Below are 19,543 nucleotides of genomic sequence, written 5' to 3'. Positions count from 1 at the left end.
TTCAAGATGCTTACGCTCACATTCCAATATTCCCCCCTCATCGCAAGTACCTGCGCGTCATGGTGGGTCATCAGCATTTCCAGTACAGAGTACTTCCATTCGGACTCGCATCTGCTCCCAGAGTATTCACCAAATGTCTGGCAGTAATAGCAGCACACTTGCACAAAGAAAGTGTCCATGTCTTTCCCTATTTAGATGACTGGCTCATCAGAAGTCAATCTCAACAAGGAACTCTGGCTTCTCTCAGTCGAATAATTACTCTACTTCACTCCATGGGCTTTCTCATCAATTATCAAAAGTCCAATCTCATTCCATCTCACCTGCTTCAATTCATAGGAGCAGAATTGAACACCATCCTCTCAAAGGCTTTTTTTTTTTTTTTTTAATTTTCTCTTTATTAAATTTTCAAATAATTACAAAGCATTTCGTCTTTGCACAGAAATACAGAAAATAAGATTATACATAATAATAAATCAATTCATATATAAGAAATATCTCCTTTATTTAGTCCACTAATCATTAAATGAGGGGGTGGACAACAAAAGGAAGCCAATTTTACTCAAAGAAAAAAGCCATCAAAGAAATTGCCATTAGCTTGCCCTGTTTCAATCCCTTTACTTTATTGCTAAGATATTGGGCTAACTATTGGTGATGATACTCTCAACAGCCGATTCTGGGAGTCTATCCACACCTTTAGATGTTCAGGAGTTAGAAATATATAGGTATTGTTGTTAAATTTCACCACACATCTGCATGGATACCTAAGCTGGTATGTAGCTCCCAGCACCCTTGTCTCTTGCCTGAGTGCTAAGAACCCCCTCCTTCTCTCTTGCGTGGCTTTTGCAAGATCTGGAAAAATCTGCACAGATTGGCCCAAAAATTGAGTGCCCATGTTTTGAAAATAACTCCTCATAATAAGACCCATGTCTTTTTCATATATTAAAGAAATAAGCAAGGTGGCCCTTTCCACAATTTCCATTCCTGATGATTCTAAGTAGTCTGTCAAGTTCTCCAGGTCAACGGGGTTTTGATTTCCAGTACTCCTTGATCGTGTAAAAGGCAAGAAATAGAACTTATTAAATGCTGGGATATCTTCTGATGGTATATGAAGAATTTCAGTCAAATACTTATGTAGTGTTACCCTTGGTAACTCTCCCATTACCTTAGGGAAGTTCAATAGCCTCAAGTTTAATCATCTTAAGCGATTTTCCAAAAGTTCAGTTCTTTTACTCAAGGCAGTACAATCGTGAATTGTAGCTGTTTGGACTTTCTGGATAGCTTTCAGCTGGGTTTCTATTTGCTGTATTTTCTCCCCTTGTTCAGACATTCTTAGATTATGGTCTTGGGTCACCATCTCAAGACGTGTGGCAATTTGAGTAACTTGAACCATTGTTCCATGAGTCACTAAATTTTGCTGAGCCATAAGCTCCCAGAGTGTGTCCAAAGTGACTACAGGCGGTTTAGCCGGGATAGCAAACTCCTGATGTATTCCATCACTTGAAATAGGCTCTAAAGCATTTATATTAGAAGAAAAATCCAGCCTTGGAGTTGCAGTAACTCCCGGCACTGATGTTTCTCCTCCCGACGCTTCACCCGCCTCTGCCCCCTCCAAGGGTCTCGTTGAGCTCCGTAGTCTCGCGGGATCCAACGCAGTTTCTAGCGGGAGCGTCGAGGAAATTGCCTGCGGTGATTTTAGCATCGGAGGGCTCAGCGTTATCTCCCCAGGTGAAATGGCTGCTTCCTTGTCGTTTTCGCCAGTGGGGACTGGCTTCTCCTGAACCAGATTGAATTGAGCACATTCGGTCAAGGTCTTTTGTCCCGGAGGGAGAGAGGGTACCGAGGGGAAGACCCTCATTCTCCCTTTTCTTTTTGGCGGCATCAAATCGAGGAAATAATAATCTGTTCACCAACAGAATAAGAAATAGAATCGGGAGCTCTGAAATGTGCTACCACCAAGCTGCCATCTTAACTCCGCCTCCCCTCTCAAAGGCTTTTCTACCTGAGGATCGGACAGAAACACTTTCCCTTCTGGCAAACTCGATTCGTTCGAAGAAACAAGCAACAGCTCATAAGTTTCTAACCTTACTAGGCCACATGGCCTCCACGGTGCATGTCACTCCTATGGCTCGGTTAGCCATGTGGGTAACCCAATGGACTTTAAGATCACAATGGATCCAAGCCATTCAACCATTGTACTCTCCAATTCAAGTAACCCACCAGCTCCGTTCATCTCTACTTTGGTGGGTGAATAAGGACAATTTGCGCAAGGGCCTTCCCTTCCAGCAACCAGTCCCACAAATAACTTTAACTACAGATGCATCCACCTTGGGTTGGGGAGCTCACATAGACAATCTCCAAACCCAAGGTACTTGGACAAAACTCGAAGCAACATTTCAAATCAATTTCCTGGAACTTCGAGCTAAACGTTATGCGCTGCATGTGTTCAAGAACTGCCTTTCACACAAGACTGTTCTGATCCAAACGGACAACACAGTAGCCATGTGGTACATCAACAAACAGGGAGGTACGGGCTCGTATCTCCTTTGTCAAGAAGCCGCACAGATTTGGGACTGGGCCCTGACACATTCCATGTTTCTCCGAGCAACTTACCTGGCAGGCATTCACAACGTAGTGGCAGATCGACTCAGTCACCAGTTCCAACCACAGGAATGGTCCCTGGATCCCTTAGTAGCGACCAGGATATTTCAATATTGGGGACAACCAACAATAGACCTCTTTGCGCCACACCTGAATCACAAAGTGGACAACTTCTGCGCTGTGCACAGACAGAATTCCCAACTAGCCAAGGACACCTTTGCTCGCCCTTGGAACTCAGGCCTTCTATACACGTATCCTCCAATACCGCTCATAACCAAAACTCTAGTGAAGCTACAACAGGACAAAGGGTCCATGATCCTCATAGCCCCGTATTGGCCTCGACAAGTATGGTTTCCCACACTTCTAGACCTTTCGATCAGGGATCCAATTCGCCTGGGTGTAGCTCCCACTCTCATAACTCAGGATCAGGATCGGTTGCGCCATCCCAACCTTCAATCCCTATCCCTGACAGCATGGATGTTGAAAGCTTGATTTTACAACCACTCAATCTTTCAACCAATGTATCTCAAGTGCTTATAGCTTCACATAAACCTTCAACACGAAAGAATTATTCTTCAAAATGGAAAGGTTTACTTTGTGGAACATTGATCCTTTCTCCTGCCCCACAACTTCTCTACTTGACTACTTATGTCATCTTTCAGACTCTGGTCTACAGACTTCATCTGTTAGAGTACATTTAAGTGCAATCTCAGCTTACCATAACAAGATGGGAGATGCACCAATATACATACAACCTCTTGTCAGTAGATTTATGAGAGGTTTAATTCACCTCAAACCACCAATTCGGCCACCAGTTACAGAATGGGACCTGAATTTGGTCTTAACAAGACTCATGCGTTCTCCTTTTGAACCCATGAATTCCTGTGATCTTAAATTTCTCACATTTTATTTATTTAACATTTTTATATATACCGAAATTCATGTAGCAAAGTTACATATCGTTTCGGTTTACATTATAACAATTAACAGGCATATAAGAATGTGGTTTCATCGAACAGGTAGGATAACTTGGATCAATGAACTGGGGAGTAAATTACAATGATTACGATTAGGTAATAATATTCTATAACTGAAATCTGGCTAAGTAAATAGGGAGTCCTGTCACATGGAAGACTATCTTCCTCATAGCCATTACATCGGCTAGAAGGGTTAGTGAGTTACAAGCACTTGTCACGTACTCACCCTATACAAAATTCCTACATGACAGAGTGGTTCTCTGTACACATCCAAAATTCCTACCCAAGGTAGTTACGGAATTCCACTTGAACCAATCCATAATTTTACCCACATTCTTTCCAAGACCTCATTCTCACCAAGGAGAACAAGCTTTACATACCTTGGACTAAAAGCGTGCACTAGCATTTTACTTAGATCGCACTGCAGTCCGTAGGAAATCCACTCAGCTCTTTGTTTCTTATGATCCAAACAAACCGGGAAAAGCAGTGGGTAAACATACTCTATCCAATTGGCTAGCAGATTGCATACAGTTCTGCTATGAAAAAGCAGGCCTTCCTCTCCAAGGGCGAGTAAAGGCACATTCAGTAAGAGCAATGTCAACCTCAGTAGCACACTATCGTTCAGTGCCAGTTCTTGACATATGTAAAGCAGCAACATGGAGTTCTTTTCACACCTTTGCAGCTCATTACTATTTGGACAAAGAAGGACGACAAGATTCAGCCTATGGACAATCTGTCTTAAAGAACTTATTTCCAGTTTAATCCCAAGTCCTTCTACATCCAATCTGCTGTGATCTTCGGCTGCCTCATTTTCACCAACAATACTTCACTGTTGCTTCGCTACAAAATGACTCAGCTGCTAGCTTGCTAATCACCCACATGTGAGGACTAGCATCCTGCTTGTCCTGGGATAAAGCAAAATTGCTTACCTTGTAATAGATGTTATCCCAGGACAGCATGATGTAGTCCTCACGAAACCCACCTGCCACCCTGCGGAGTTGAGTCTGATACATTTTATTATTTTATTTTTGCTAAAGCTTATTGCTACATATGAGACTGAGGAGAGACCCCTGTGGCAGAGAATATCATGGCATGCTGGGCATGCTCAGTGGACCCACAGGGCCAGTCAAAAGTTTCTAGAAACTATGAGAGAAAGTTTTCCCACATAGGGCTCCATCAATGATGTCACCCACATGTGAGGACTATATCCTGCTGTCCTGGGATAACACCTATTACAAGGTAAGCAATTTTGCTCTCTGTAAGGGCCATGGCGACTTCAGTAGCACACCTGCAATCGGTGCCGCTTCCTGACATTTGCAGGGCTGCCACCTGGAGTTTTCTCTATACTTTTATAGCCCACTGTTGCTTAGACAAAGCCGGAAGACAAGATTCCATCTTTGGCCAGTCTGTATTGCGTAACCTATTTACGACGTGATGTACCAACACCCTTCCGCCTGCTCGGTGGGGTTCAGATGCCCTCTCCCAAATTCCACCCCCGTTTGTTGTGCCTGTTGCACGCCTTTGGGTACATTTGGTGCATGGTCGGACATCCTCAGCTCGGTACTCACCCATATGTGAGGACTACCATCCTGCTTGTCCTGTGAGAAAGCAAATGTTGCTTACCTGTAACAGGTGTTCTCACAGGACAGCAGGATGTTAGTCCTCACGAAACCTGATCGCCACTCCGCGGTGTTGGGTCCGTTTTCTTATTATATTTTTCGGCACTGCCTGTAGCTTTGTAACAAGACTGAAGGGGGACCCCTGCTGGCTGCAGGGTTAGTGCCATGCTGGGCATGCCCAGTAGAGGCCAGTCAAAGTTCTGGAAACTGACAAAAGTGTTCCGTGATTGGGCTCCGTCCTGTGATGTCACCCATATGTGAGGACTAACATCCTGCTGTCCTGTGAGAACACCTGTGACAGGTAAGCAACATTTGCTATTTGGGGTCATCATAGACCGTTTCTCCACAATGGCCCATTTCATACCTGTGCCTAACCTGCCTTCTGCACCCGAACTGGGGCGCCTCTTCTTAACCCACGTATTTCTCCCAAAGGAGATCGAGTCGAACAGAGTCCCACAATTCGCTGTGTAGTATGGGAGGTCCTTATGCTGCAAGTTTAGGGTGATGTTAAACTTAACCTCCGCTTATCCTCAGGCGAACTGCCAGGCCGAACGAACAAACTAAAAGCCTTTCTTTGGTCTTACGTAAACGACCAGCAGGACAACTGGGCTGATCTCCCATGGGCAGAATTTGCGCAAAACACCCACGTTGCAGCCGCCACAGGGAGCTCCCCGTTCCATGTCATCTATGGCCGGAAGCCCGTCTGCTGCTTCCAGTCCCTCTGAAAATGTGCCATCTCCGGCAGCTTAAGCAACAGCTCAGTCAATTCAGCATCTTTGGGACCAAGTCACACAGAGACTGGGCCAGGCCGCCGAGAGGGCAAGAAAGATTGCTGATGCCCATTGCCGCGCTGCCCACACGTTCCTTCCTAGCCAGAAGGTATGGCTTAGCACCAAACTTATCCAACTTCATCTACCTTCCCAGAGGTTGGCTCCGAAATATGTGGGCCCTTTCCCAGTTTTGCGGCGAGTGGGGACTGTCACATATCAGCTTCGCCTACCCACCAGCTTAGGCATCCACAACACGTTCCACGTCTCGCTCCTCAAGCCTCTTGTCATGTCTTGGCCCTCACGACGACCGCCACCTCTGACCCAAGTCTCCGCGGAACTGGAAACTTGCCGCCAAGTAAAGGAAGTTTTAAATGTCTGTTGAAGGAGAAGGCACTGTCATGAGAGGGGTTCAGACCCGAAGAAAACTCATTGGAACCCTCTCACAATATTCTGGACAAAGAGCTTCTACGAACCTTCCATCAAGTGCACCCTGAGAAGCCTAGGCCAATGAGTGGGATGCCTAGATGGGGGGGTATTGTTGCACGCCCCAGCTGTGCTAGGGCCGCGACTGGCCCTGCTCACCTTCCAGACCCAGCCTCGACTGCTCCCCTGATCTCTCCCGTGGTCGTAGCTAGCCGTCTGCGCCCTCGGGCTCCTAGCTCCTCTGTCTCCTCAACTCCGGACCCAGTTCCCTTCTGCTCCGGTGTTCCGTGTCCCTCGCGGCGCGGAGAGGCCCGCGCCACGCCTTCCTGCAGTACAGGGCCAACCTTTAAAGGCGACGCAGCGGGAAACAGCTCTGCGGCGCCCAGCGATGACGTCAACTGAGCCCTGCATAAAAGGCAGAGCTCAGCCCTTCAATCCTTGCCTTGCCAAACGGGTCGTCACACTTGTGTGAGCCAGTTGCCGTCCTCGTTCCTGCGTTCCTGTGCTTGTTCCCGACTATTCCTGTGTTCCTTCATTCCTGAGTTTGTTCCACGTTCTGCAACCCAGGTTGTACCTTCTCGGACTGATACCCAGTACTGACCTCTGCATGCCTCTGACCATGTTTGGACCGATACTTGGAACTGACCTCTGCTTGCCCCTGACCACGCTCGGACTGATACCTGGAACTGATCCTTGCTTTGGCTGACCATCCTCAGACAGATACCCTGCCTTTGACCCTTGTGCTCCATTCGGATACTCTCTTTGCTTCTCCTGAGACCACCAGGCCTACCTGCACTGACACTGTCTGCTGCCTTCCACTAGGTGCTGCTTACCCTGCCCGAAGGACCTTCAGTTCCTGCCTCGTACCAGTGGTCTCTGGTACTCTCTGTTCCAGTGTAGCTCATCTGTTCACCATCAGCCATGCACCTCTACTCTTTGTGGACACACCTGTCCACCATCTCTCCGGGAGACCCCCAGAGGCCCACCTAAGCCCAGGCAGCCCGGGAATCCAAGGGCTCAACCCGCGGAGTCCCCAGGCCGTTATTGATGAAGCTCCAGCTTGCCTCTGTCTCCTTGGTGCTCTGCCTCCTGGCGGCAGGCGCCCTCTGGGATCCTTCAGAGGGCCGTACCAATCCTGCACCAGGCCAAGGGTCCACCTCCAGCGCAACATGTTCTTGGGTCATTTACAGGTATCCTTGTCTAACTGCTAGTTCCAAGTTCTCCGGTTAGGTGGAATGTCCATTGGCTCAGGTTCCTGATGTTGTAGTCTATGCATAGGAGGGCTATGTCTCGGTAGTCTGCTCATCCTGCTGCCAGTAAGGTACTGCGGGCTTTTGCATTTAGGGCCATAATGTAAGGTTTCCAGATGTTGAGAAACACTTCATTCTTCTGAGTTGACGAGGACTGTTTAGTGGACAAGTGTTCGAACACCGCTAGTTTATGGAGGTTTAGCCGCCAGAGTGTGAAAGAAAGTTTTGTGGCTGTTGTCCATTGAGCCAGAATTGCTTTTTTGTCAAGTAGAAAGGCTTTCTTCAGAAACAGGTGTCGAGGCTAGGCCGCCCAGGATATTCTGTCCCTGGAGGAGTCAAACAGAGGGGGGGATGTTGATAAAGGGATAGGAATGCCCATCAGCTTCTGTAAGTAATTTAGTATGATTGACCAGAACCGCTATATTACTTCACAGGACCAAAAGCAGTGAATGAACATCGCCCTGCTCACCTTGCATTTCTGACATGTCGGTTGGTTCCAGTTTATATCGGAAAGCCATGGTTTGGGGAATAAATAGGCGGTGTAAGAATTTAATTTGAATTTCACGGAGTTGGACGTTTTTCGAGACTTTAGCCAGACTTTAAAACAGACTAACAGGGAGTGTGCGGACAACTGAAAGTCGAGGTCCTTGTTCCAGCTTTCCACTTATCTAGCAGTATAGTCGGTGTCATCGAGTAACAACAGCTTCTTCCTCATGTTGGCATAGGTCACGCGTTGTTTGTGGCCCATGAAGAACTTGAAAACGCTGGAATTCTCTGTAAGCGGTGGGTCCTTCGGTAGGTCCTGACTTATGAAGTATCGTACTTGAAGGTAGGCATAGAAATGTTTGTGGGATAGCATGAATTCCTCTTGAAATTCTGAGTAGTAGCGAATAAGTCCACTGTCATTGGAGAAGAGCTGCTGAAAGGTAGTCAGCCCTTTTTGAGTCCATGATAGGAAAATTGGGTTCTCTTGTCTGGGCTGAAAGCTTGGGTGGCCAATGATGGATATAAATGGCAATAATTCCCATGATACTTGTAGTTTATCACACAGGTATCTCCAGGTCTTGCGGCAAGCTTCAAGGAAAGGGAAACTCCGCATAGGATTGAGTAGGACAGTCGCTCGTACATGCAGAAGATTCACTAATATGTATGGCCTGCACCACTCTTGAAGAATATCCGCTGGTGAGTACATTGCAGCCCCCATTATCCAGTTGTACACGTGTCGTAGAAGACAAGCAGTATTATATTCGTGTACATTTGGGCAAGCTAGGCCTCCCTTAGGCATTGGTATCATCAGCTTACTTATCAGTCTGTCTCACCTCCAGCTTCAGTGCTCAGAGTCTGTATCCGGGACTTTCCTCTACTACACTGCGCTGCCTACCATCTACTTGAGTGTGGGACTGGTCTCCTTTGCTGAGGTCCCCTGGACTTCTTCTAAGTTACCTCACTGCTGCCCCTCCTGGGCAGTACCACCGAGCTGTATAATAAATACAAATTCTCTGTGTTTGCGTGTATAGAGTCCTGCCTAGTATTGCGGCTCCTCACGGGGTTCCTCCCCGTGGGCGTGTCCATCACCGCAGTACCCAAGAATCCACTCCAACTCCTCAAAACCATAACATCGGGGCAGTTCTATCATCTTAAACAGCTGTACCCTGCCTGAGAGCGTGAGAGGAAGAGTGCTCCATTCCTTTAACTTTTGTTTCATTTTGGCCACCTGGGGGAGAATATTGGAGTTATAAATATTTTGTATGTCGACCGTATCTTAATACCTAGATATTTCATTTCGGTTTGTACCCACCATAGTGGGAAGGTGCCCAGCCAAATTGTTCTAAGGGTCCCTGTGACATCTAGCGCTTCTTATTTATCTCTATTTATTTTGAGACCAGAGAATTTTCCGAATTGGTCTTGTAAATCCAGAACATTGGGCAACAATCGAACTGGGTCCAAAAGAAAAACGAGCACATCGGCAAAAGCCACAGACTTGAATTGCGCGTGGCCAAACCTGATCCCCTTAATAGCTGGCTGACCTTCATAGGCTCGTAGCAGGGAGTCTAAGGATAGCATATATATAGGAGCGGGGAGAGTGGGCATCCCTGCCTCACACCCCCCCCCCCCCCCCCCCCCCCCCGGAGCTCAAACTTCTCTGACAGAAGTCCATTGGCCAAGACGATGGGACTAGGCTGTTGATATAATAAAGCAATGTTTTCCAGTATCGCTCCTTCAAACCCGAATCTATTCAATACCGAGAGGTGCGATCGCTGCCGGCTTTCACAGGCCCGCCCCCCGCTTCACCCCCCTGTACCAAGCGATTCAAAGAGCCCGGCGTATTAGAGTATCCAGGTCTAAGGTATCCCCCGGGTCAGACTTTAATATCTTATAGAAATCTGCATTAAGCCCTTCTGGCCCGGGCATCTTATGTAAGGAGCTTGAGTCAATACCCTCCAGGATCTCCTGGGTCTTTAATGGCGCATTTAGCCACTGGAGTTGAGCTGAGGTTAGTCTGGGGATCTTAATGTTTTGGGAAAAGGTACCTTCCACTGCCTCTGCTGAGGTCAAGCTGTCTTTGGAATATAGATTGGCATAAAAGTCTCGAAGGATTTTACAGATTTCTATAGTTGTCGTTTGCCTTTTCCCTGTGTGATCTTTTAGTGCTTCTATAAAATTGTTGCCCCTACAGGTTTTACCTAAATTTGCCAAGCGTTTGCCTGCTCTGTTACCGAATTTGTATAGTTTGTGGGCTGAGGATAACAAACTTTATTGAGTTTTCCGATGAATATGACTATTTAAGGAGTATAGAATATCCCTGTATTTTTTTCTTATTTTTTACTGAGGGGTGGGTTATTAACTGTGTTTTTGCTTTTTGCAAAGCTTATGTTACGCTTCCCGTCTGGGTCTGCTCACCTTCATGGTTCCACGGTAGGTCCCGGGTCGGCCTCCTTAGCGACAGCTGCATGCGCTTCCAGGCCCCGGCGTCCCACGTCGCCGTTCGCCGGGCCTCCCACTGCACACCAGGCCTCATGCCAGAGCTTAGCGTCCTCGGCTGTGTTGGCCACGCCCCTACACGGGCGCGCGCAGACCACCCAGCCTCTTGTAGGGCCAAGGGCGGGTCCTAGCTCCGCGGCACACTCTGATTCCCTGTTAGTATAGCTGTGTTTAAAAAAGGATTGGATAAGTTCTTGGAGGAGAAGTCTATTATCTGCTATTAATTAAGTTGACTTAGAAAATAGCCACTGCTATTACTAGCAATAGTAACATGGAATAGACTTAGTTTTTGGGTACTTGCCAGGTTCTTATGGCCTGGATTGGCCACTGTTGGAAACAGGATGCTGGGCTTGATGGACCCTTGGTCTGACCCAGTACGGCATGTTCTTATGTTCTTATTGCCTGCACTTCCTTGCCTTGGCAATCGGGTCGGCTTTGTGCTAGATTGTCACTGCGTTTGTCTCTTGCTCCAGTCTTGATCCTAGTCTTGTTCCAGGATCCTTCTGTTCCAGTTCTGTTCCTGCTTCCTGGTACTCCAGCGGCCTTCTGTTCCTGTTCGTCTGTTTGTCTCCCCAGGTAGTACCTCTGGACTGTTTCACTGGTAAAGACCTTGGCTTGTTCCTTGACCTGCTCGTCTGCTGCCTGCCTTCTGACTCCAGTCTGTTCCTCGACCTGCTCGTTTGCTGCCTGCCTTCTGACTCCAGTCTGTTCCTCGACCTGCTCGTCTGTTGCCTGCCTTCTGACACCAGCCTGTTCCTAGACTCGTCTGCCTGCTGCCTGCCTTCTGACCTCGGCCTACCTGTGACCTCGTCTGACCTCTGGAACCTGACCCCTGCTTTGCTGACCACTCCTCAGACTGATCCCCAGATTCTGACCTCTGCCTGCTTGACCACATCTCAAGATTCTGGCTCTGTTCCTAGCCTTGTCATCACCTACGCTCTTCTGGTCCTCCTTGTTACATCTGACCTCCAGTCTGGAACCTGACTGTGCTCCCCTTCCGCCTGTGGGCACGCCGGACTTCCATTCTCCCAGGAGACCCTGCAAGGCCCACCTAAGTCCAAGTGGTCCGGGTCCCTACGGGCTCTTCCCGGGTTGGACCTCTGGCTTCCAGTGGTGAAGCTCTTCCTAGCCTTTGTCTTCTCCAGTGCTCCGCCCCCGGAGGGCAGTTGCTTCCTGGTCCCTACCAGGAGGCAGTTCTCCACTGCCTCAGGACAAGGGTCCACCCCCGAGCACAACAGCTTTCTCAAGCTCCAGGATCTGTTGGTTTATCAGTTTTCGTTGGCAGATCAGGTAGAAAGTAATCTTGCCCCGCATGGTTGTCTTCCCTGCCTCCCAAAAAAGCATGGTGTTGTGTTTACGTTAGCCATTATGTTTTGCATATTCTTTCCATTTAATTTTTAAGAACTTTTGAAAATCAATATCTTGGGACAGGTGGGAGGGGAATCACCAGCGTCTTTGTTCAGTTTTGGGGGCCCCAGTTTTATTTCCACCCACACCATGGAGTGATCTGAGAACTCTGATGGCCCTATTTCAGCTGCTTCTATCTTGGGGAAGCAATCACTGGAGGTAAAAATATAGTCGATGGATGACATTGATAAGTCGGCCCTAGCTATGTGAGTGTAGTCCCACAGTTCTGGGTGTAAGATCCACCAAGGGTCTACGAGCTGAAGCTGTCTGCACAAATATGGGATTCTTTTGTGTTTTTTCAATCCTGGAATTGCTTCTTGGGAGGATCTATCTACCCTCAGGTCTGCTACACAATTAAAATCTCCAGCCAGTATTATGGGTCCTTGGGCATGTAAGAGTATGGCCTGCACTAGATTCACAAAAAAGGTGTGGCAGTAGGTGTTGGGAGCATATACATTACATAAAGTGGCTTCGATGCCAAACAGTTTCCCTCGCATGACTATACATCTGCCCTCCACATCCACAAAGGTCTACTCCATTACAAAAGCTACTTGCTTCCCCAGCAGGATTGCCACCCCTGCCTTCCTACCCAGTCTCTGGCCAATTTCTCTGTCTCTGAGGCAGATAAGTGTGTTTCTTGCAGGAAGGCTATTTTGGCCTTCTGTCAGCGCAGGGATTGCAGCATTTTAGCTTGCTTCAACGGAGAGCCTAGGCCAGCAATTTTCTACAATACGACACATAACGTTTCAGCCATATTTTTTCCAAAAAATACCAGAGTAGTAACGTTCCAAGCTTAATGGAGAGCACACCTTTGCCGCCCATCCCCCAGCCTAGAGGAGCAGAGATGCCAACCCAGTTATCAGCCTTCTGTACCCTGAGTATAGCCATCATAAACACTTGATTACCAACATGGAAATGGATGTAACTACTTGTATTCAATGTCCCCATCCCCTCCCTCCCCTCCTCCAGTATCCCCTTAACCCCCAGCTGTAACCAGCCCAGTTTTAGGCTTTCCTAGAGGCAAAGAGACCACCTGATGCATCCATGTTGGTTCCCCCTCCCCATTCCCAAGCAATTCCAACTGATAATTCACAAAATTATTAGTTGGATAACTATCCCCTCTTTTTCCTCTCACATCTGCTTTGCTTCTTAATCTTGACCGCTTTGCTACTTAATCTTGACCGCAATTTTGATGTAAAGCCCGTTGCTAATTTTGTTCCCTTCAATTTTAATGTAAAGCCCGTTGCTAATTTTGTTCTCATGACCTCTATTTTAATGTGTAAAGCCCATTGCTAAGTTTATGTTACCTGGAAACCGATGTGATATTCCACAATGAATGTCGGTCTATAAAAACTTTAAATAAATAAATAGAAAAGACAAACATGAGGATAATGCATAAGAAATACTATGCATATCTGCCAGTCCGTTCGACCCATTAATGGCCTAGAGGGTTGTAGTTGGCAAGCGGCCTGAGAGATCATCATGTCTCCGCCATTTCTTTTAGAAATTGTTTCACGTCAACAGATTCAAAGATTTTCCAACTCCCGTAGTTGCGTGGGGCATTGCAGTGTGAATCACAATTTATGGTTAAACAGTTCAGCACAAATTGGTGAAAAGGTTTTTCGTCTCTGAGATGTTGCAGCAGAGTAGTCTTGGAAGATTCTGATTTTGCTTCCCTCATAGTCTATGTTCGTGGCTTTCCTGTACGCCTGCAGTATGGCAGTTTTGTGGGTAGAATTTATGAATCGCGCTATAATCAAGTGTGGCCGGGTTGTTCCTTGTACTTTTGCGCCCAGCCTATGCGCCCGCTCTACGATACTGCGTCCGGCTTGGTCGTCCAGGCCCAATGTCTTCGGTAGCCAGTTTTCTATTACTTCTATTAAATCTTTATCTGGCAGCGACTCTGGGAAACCCATAAACCTTAAATTGTTTCTGCGCGACCTATTTTCTAGGTCATCGACTTTAGATTCCAGCATTAAAATTTGTTTGGTAAAGTTATCTTTAGCTTGCAAAAGGGTCTGGGTTTCCTTTTCAGTTTCGGCAAGTCATTGTTGAGTATCCTCAACCTGCATCTTGATAGCATTTAAAGTCTCGTTACCTGTTGATATTTGTTGAGAGAGTTCCTGAAAACATGCGTCTAGGGCCTGTATAACCACTTTAGTTACCTCTTCCACGAGTGGTGCATTTGTTGATGAAGAGCGTGAGCTCGGAGGTCCGTTGGCCATCTTGGCTTCCAGAGGCTTCCCTGCTTGTTTTTCTTTTCGCTGCGGTTTTTGTGGCATTGTGGGGATGTCTGTGTGAAAAAAATGATCTATTCACTGTTGGAGTGACCCAGAGATGGTTTGAGTCGCCACGATGGTTAATTCTGCCTTAGGTTTGCCTTTAATGGAGAGGGGGAACCTGGAGCGAGATCAGTCGCTGCCTACCCACTCATCAGATCACATGGTCTCTCTCGAATCTTTCTTTTTAATAAAGTATTTTTCTCTTAGAGGGCAGTTACAGGATGCACTTCCTTGTCTTATTTGTTTCTTGACGAACAAGGTTTATAGTTCAGGGGTATCCACCCTTTAGTTCCCTATGTTTGTGTGAAGGAGTTTCTAAAGTATCTTGGCTTGGGTACAGGTCAATATTGAGGTCTAACAGGTGGTACTCTCAGTTAAGAAGCAGTGCCTCAAAGTTTTGTTCTCTGACTCTATCTGCTGGAAGGGATGAATAACCCACTGGTCTGGACTGATCTGTGGTATTACAGGAACGAAAATTAGCAGGTAAGAACCAATTTTCCTATAAACCCTCAAAAACCCAAAAGGTGAATACTACTTATCTTCTAGAAGATTGCTGTTCTAATTTCACAAAAGCTGCATTCAAAATAAAATGCCCAGCCAACATGGGCCCATGTTTCAGAGTGTTAATGCCTGCATCAAGGAATCAAATATTTTAACTCGCTATAACATAACATATGTTGATATGAGAAAATCTGTTTTGTTTTCAACCATAGAAAGCCCTTGTGCCTATTATCTGATACCTTTTGCAGCCCTTTACAAAGCAAGAGACAGTAGACTGAATCTTGGCACTTCAAAATACATCTGATGCTGCATTTGTTTTGAAAGTTATTTGTTATATTACATCATATTTGTTTGATATATTTAATGGAACCTGTTTTTTTGTGATACCGGTAAGTGTTCATAAGCTTAATCATAAAAGGGTGATTTTCAAAATGCCCATGAGCTTGCAGGCTTTGTATCTCACAGAGTTTCCTTTTGAAAATGCTGGCCAGCAATGAAATATAAGTACTTTTCTAACTTGTGTACTTTGTACCTATGCATGTTAATCTGTCCATGGGAATTTCAGATTGAAACCTTCATGTGTACTTTTCTTCCCTGACTTAACCCTGTTTACTTTTCTAGGCGAGTAAAAGTATGCATTCTGGCAAAAATCACATTTATTTATTTATTTATTTATTTATTTATTTATTTATTAACTTTTATTTACCGACATTCGTGAAGCACATCATGCTGGTTTACAATGAACTCAAGGAGGAAAATTACAATAAAACAATAGAACAATAAAACAATAGAGCAATAAAACAAGGGAGGGTGGGGAAGGAGGAAACGGGGGGGGGTGGGAGAGGGAGAGGATAGGGGGATGGGAAAGGCAGAACTGATAGAAGAAGTAAGAAACAAAATAGAGGAAAACTATATACAGTTGACAAAATGTACAGTTACGATCAACTTATGGAGAGCTAAGGAGGTATTGAGAGACTGGCTGTATTATCTGAGCGATGGTATTCACTTAAATATGTGCTTTTGCTGGCAATAAAAGGGTTGGGACATTTTCAAACATTGTTTTTCAAAGGTAAACATGCATATTTCCGTCAATCAGCAGGGCTGAATTAGCCATGATCTGTGGGTGGCGCCCTCTGACAGCACTGGAAGGAACTGTCTGTTCAAGCTACTAGAGTTTTCAGCTCTATCAGGCATGCGCGGGAATTCCTGCACAGGAGTTGTCATTTGCAGGTCCTCCGTCTCTTTTTGTCCATGCTCCACACAGACTGTGATCTCATCTCTCCTAATTTTTGGTGTCATTTTTCCACATTCGCTTTGATGAAAGCAACAACAGCACTTTTCATTGCTATTCCCTGAAGGGGTCTATGGGGGAAAAGAAAAAAAAATGAAGAAAACATGAGAGTGGCCACCAAAAGAATCAACAATGGCTTCCAGGCCTGCTTCTATGGCCAGATTATGTCCCTGACCAATGGCCAGGACAGGTGCTCTCTCTGCCTGGGTCCCGAGCATTATTAGCTCAACTTTTTGGCCTATGGGCGCATGTCTCTGAAAGCTCAAAAAGTGAGAGTGGGAAAAATTGAGGCACTCTGCATTCAGAAGGCATTTTACAAAGTTCCTCATGAGTAGCTTCTAAGAAAAGTAAAAAGTCAAGCATAGGTGTCAATAAGAACATAAGAAAATGCCATACTGGGTCAGACCAAGGGTCCATCAAGCCCAGCATCCTGTTTCCAACAGTGGCCAATCCAGGCCATAAGAACTGGCAAGTACCCAAAAACTAAGTCTATTCCATGTTACCATTGCTAATGGCAGTGGCTATTCTCTAAGTGAACTTAATAGCAGGTAATAGACTTCTCCTCCAAGAACTTATCCAATCCTTTTTTAAACACAGCTATACTAACTGCACTAACCACATCCTCTGGCAACAAATTCCAGAGTTTAATTGTGCGTTGAGTAAAAAAGAACTTTCTCCGATTAGTTTTAAATGTGCCCCATGCTAACTTCATGGAGTGCCCCCTAGTCTTTCTACTATCCGAAAGAGTAATTAACCGATTCACATCTACCAGTTCAGGCCTCTCATGATTTTAAACACCTTTATCATATCCCCCTCAGTCGTCTCTTCTCCTAACCTCTTTAGTCTTTCCTCATAGGGGAGCTGTTCCATTCCCCTTATCATTTTGGTAGCCCTTCTCTGTACCTTCTCCATCACAATTATATCTTTTTTGAGATGCGGCGACCAGAATTGTACACAGTATTCAAGGTGCGGTCTCACCATGGAGCGATACAGAGGCATTATGACATTTTCCGTTTTATTCACCATTCCCTTTCTAATAATTCCCAACATTCTGTTTGCTTTTTTGACTGCCGCAGCACACTGTACCGACGATTTCAATGTGTTATCCACTATGACACCTAGATCTCTTTCTTGGGTTGTAGCACCTAATATGGAACCCAACATTGTGTAATTATAGCATGGGTTATTTTTCCCTATATGCATCACCTTGCACTTATCCACATTAAATTTCATCTGCCATTTGGATGCCCAATTTTCCAGTCTCACAAGGTCTTCCTGCAATTTATCACAATCTGCTTGTGATTTAACTACTCTGAACAATTTTGTGTCATCTGCAAATTTGATTATCTCACTCGTCATATTTCTTTCCAGATCATTTATAATTATATTGAAAAGTAAGGGTCCTAATACAGATCCCTGAGGCACTCCACTGCCGACTCCCTCCCACTGAGAAAATTGTCCATTTAATCCTACTCTCTGTTTCCTGTCTTTTAGCCAGTTTGTAATCCACGAAAGGACATTGCCACCTATCCCATGACTTTTTACTTTTCCTAGAAGCCTCTCATGAGGAATTTTGTCAAATGCCTTCTGAAAATCCAAATAAACTACATCTACCGGTTCACCTTTATCTACATGTTTATTAACTCCTTCAAAAAATTGAAGTAGATTTGTGAGGCAAGACTTACTTTGGGTAAAGCCATGTTGACTTTGTTCCATTAAACCATGTCTTTCTATATGTTCTGTGATTTTGATATTTAGAACACTTTCCACTGTTTTTCCTGGCACTGAAGTCAGGCTAACTGGTCTGTAGTTTCCCGGATCGCCCCTGGAGCCCTGTTTAAATATTGGGGTTACATTTGCTATCCTCCAGTCTTCAGGTACAATGGATGATTTTAATGATAGGTTACAAAATTTTACTAATAGGTCTGAAATTTCACAGAGTTCATCTTTTTAGTATCTAACAGGTATTCCAGGGGAAAGTGAAGAAACACTGCATCTGTAACTAAATCTGCAGCCATGAAAAAATTCCTTTCTGACCCCAAATATGGCAATTAACTCAGTTCTAGGTTCAGCATTTTTCCCTGTCATATAACTATATCATTATACCCACCAGTATGATTTTTCCTCTAAATGTTTGTTCAGTTTACTTTCGAATTGATTTAGTGCTGTAGCCACAAGCATTACTGCGCTGTGTTCCATAATTTAGCTACTTTTTGCGTAAAACATGCCTGTCTTTAAAATATAATTAAATTTTGTATCCCTTAATCATAGAGAATGTCCCCTTGTTGTATGTAGCTGCTTCAGTAGAAAGATCACCTGCAATCTGTGTAAAGTCCCTCTGCATTAGCATAACCATAATATATTTTATTTTATCTCTTGCAATACTCAGATTCTTGGTGAGGTTTCACTGACAAACAAAACAGTACAGACTTTGGATGTGACACGTTGTGGAAAGTATGTGGCTGTTGCTGGAGTTGGAGGGAACCTTCACATTGCAGAGCTATGCTGAAATCTGGAGTTCCACAAAGCACAAAAATACTCAAGACTTGAAAAATTATAGGTCTTGCCTCATCCATTTCTAATAAAGCCTTCCATAATCTGCATTATTTGTTAAAAGGAGTCTGTGTGGTCTTTGAATGGCGTCCAAGGTATGCAAAAGCCAAATTTTGTAAATGGAGCACTTAAAAGATTTTATCTATTCATTGTATTGTTCTTTCCAAGATTTCCCTCTCATCTTTTCTTTTGTTATTACCTAGAATCATTCAGTTATCCTCAGTTTAAAAAAAAAAAAAAAAAAAGTAAAGTTTGGTTTTGTTCTGTGGGTCATAGATTTGCTTTGGTGACATCCAGCTTTTTTTACCTTCACACCTTCCTTCACATACTATGCTACAGTACTGAGTTAGCACTTGAAGTTTGGTATGCAGTGAGCAAGAGACCATAGGGGAACCCTAATTTTTTCCCATATATTTCTTCTACCCATAAATTATATATGGTTAATATTTAAATGTTAATTTTAATAATTTGAAGTGATGTACTATTATGTATATTCTGCATATGAAAAAAATTGCTTGGCAATAATTTGAGTGTAAGTGATTATTTATTGAATGTGAATGGATGGTTATAAATGTAAAAAGAGTATATATGTATGTGTTGAATTGTAAAGGCAATTGATTGTGGGATGTGGAAGGGAGTGCATAGGTGAAAACCTAAATCCTAGTGCAGGGTAGGTTTAAAAAAGATAGAAGTGAAATGAAATAGAGCAGTGGTTGTCAACCTAGTGCTTCGGAAATGCCAAGCCAGTCTGTTTTTCAGAATATCTGTAATGAATGCACACGAGATATCTGAAAACTAGACTGGTTGGGTATCCTGAGGACTTGGTCAGAACTACTGGATTAGAGAAAGCAAGCGTTAAGGGGATTGAATATAGGAGAGAATAGAGAATG

At 44.8% G+C, this 19,543-nt stretch overlaps 1 protein-coding gene across 1 annotated transcript in view; it reads left to right on the top strand.

The window, feature by feature from the left end:
• Positions 1 to 18,907, top strand: part of LOC115088208 (pre-mRNA-splicing factor PRP46-like) — a 273,466-nt gene extending 254,559 nt beyond the window's left edge. Inside the window, exon 8 of the mRNA XM_029596243.1 lies at positions 18,490 to 18,907. Within this exon, the coding sequence (XP_029452103.1) occupies positions 18,490 to 18,609 (120 nt within the window). The 3' untranslated portion in view covers positions 18,610 to 18,907. The remainder of the gene's footprint in view (positions 1 to 18,489) is intronic.
• The last annotated feature ends 636 nt before the right edge of the window (positions 18,908 to 19,543 follow it).

The sequence above is a fragment of the Rhinatrema bivittatum genome, chromosome 3, assembly GCF_901001135.1.
Source record: "Rhinatrema bivittatum chromosome 3, aRhiBiv1.1, whole genome shotgun sequence".
Lineage (NCBI taxonomy): Eukaryota > Metazoa > Chordata > Amphibia > Gymnophiona > Rhinatrematidae > Rhinatrema > Rhinatrema bivittatum.
Note: the sequence above shows the minus strand (reverse complement) of the source record. Positions and strands in the feature narration are given on the sequence as shown.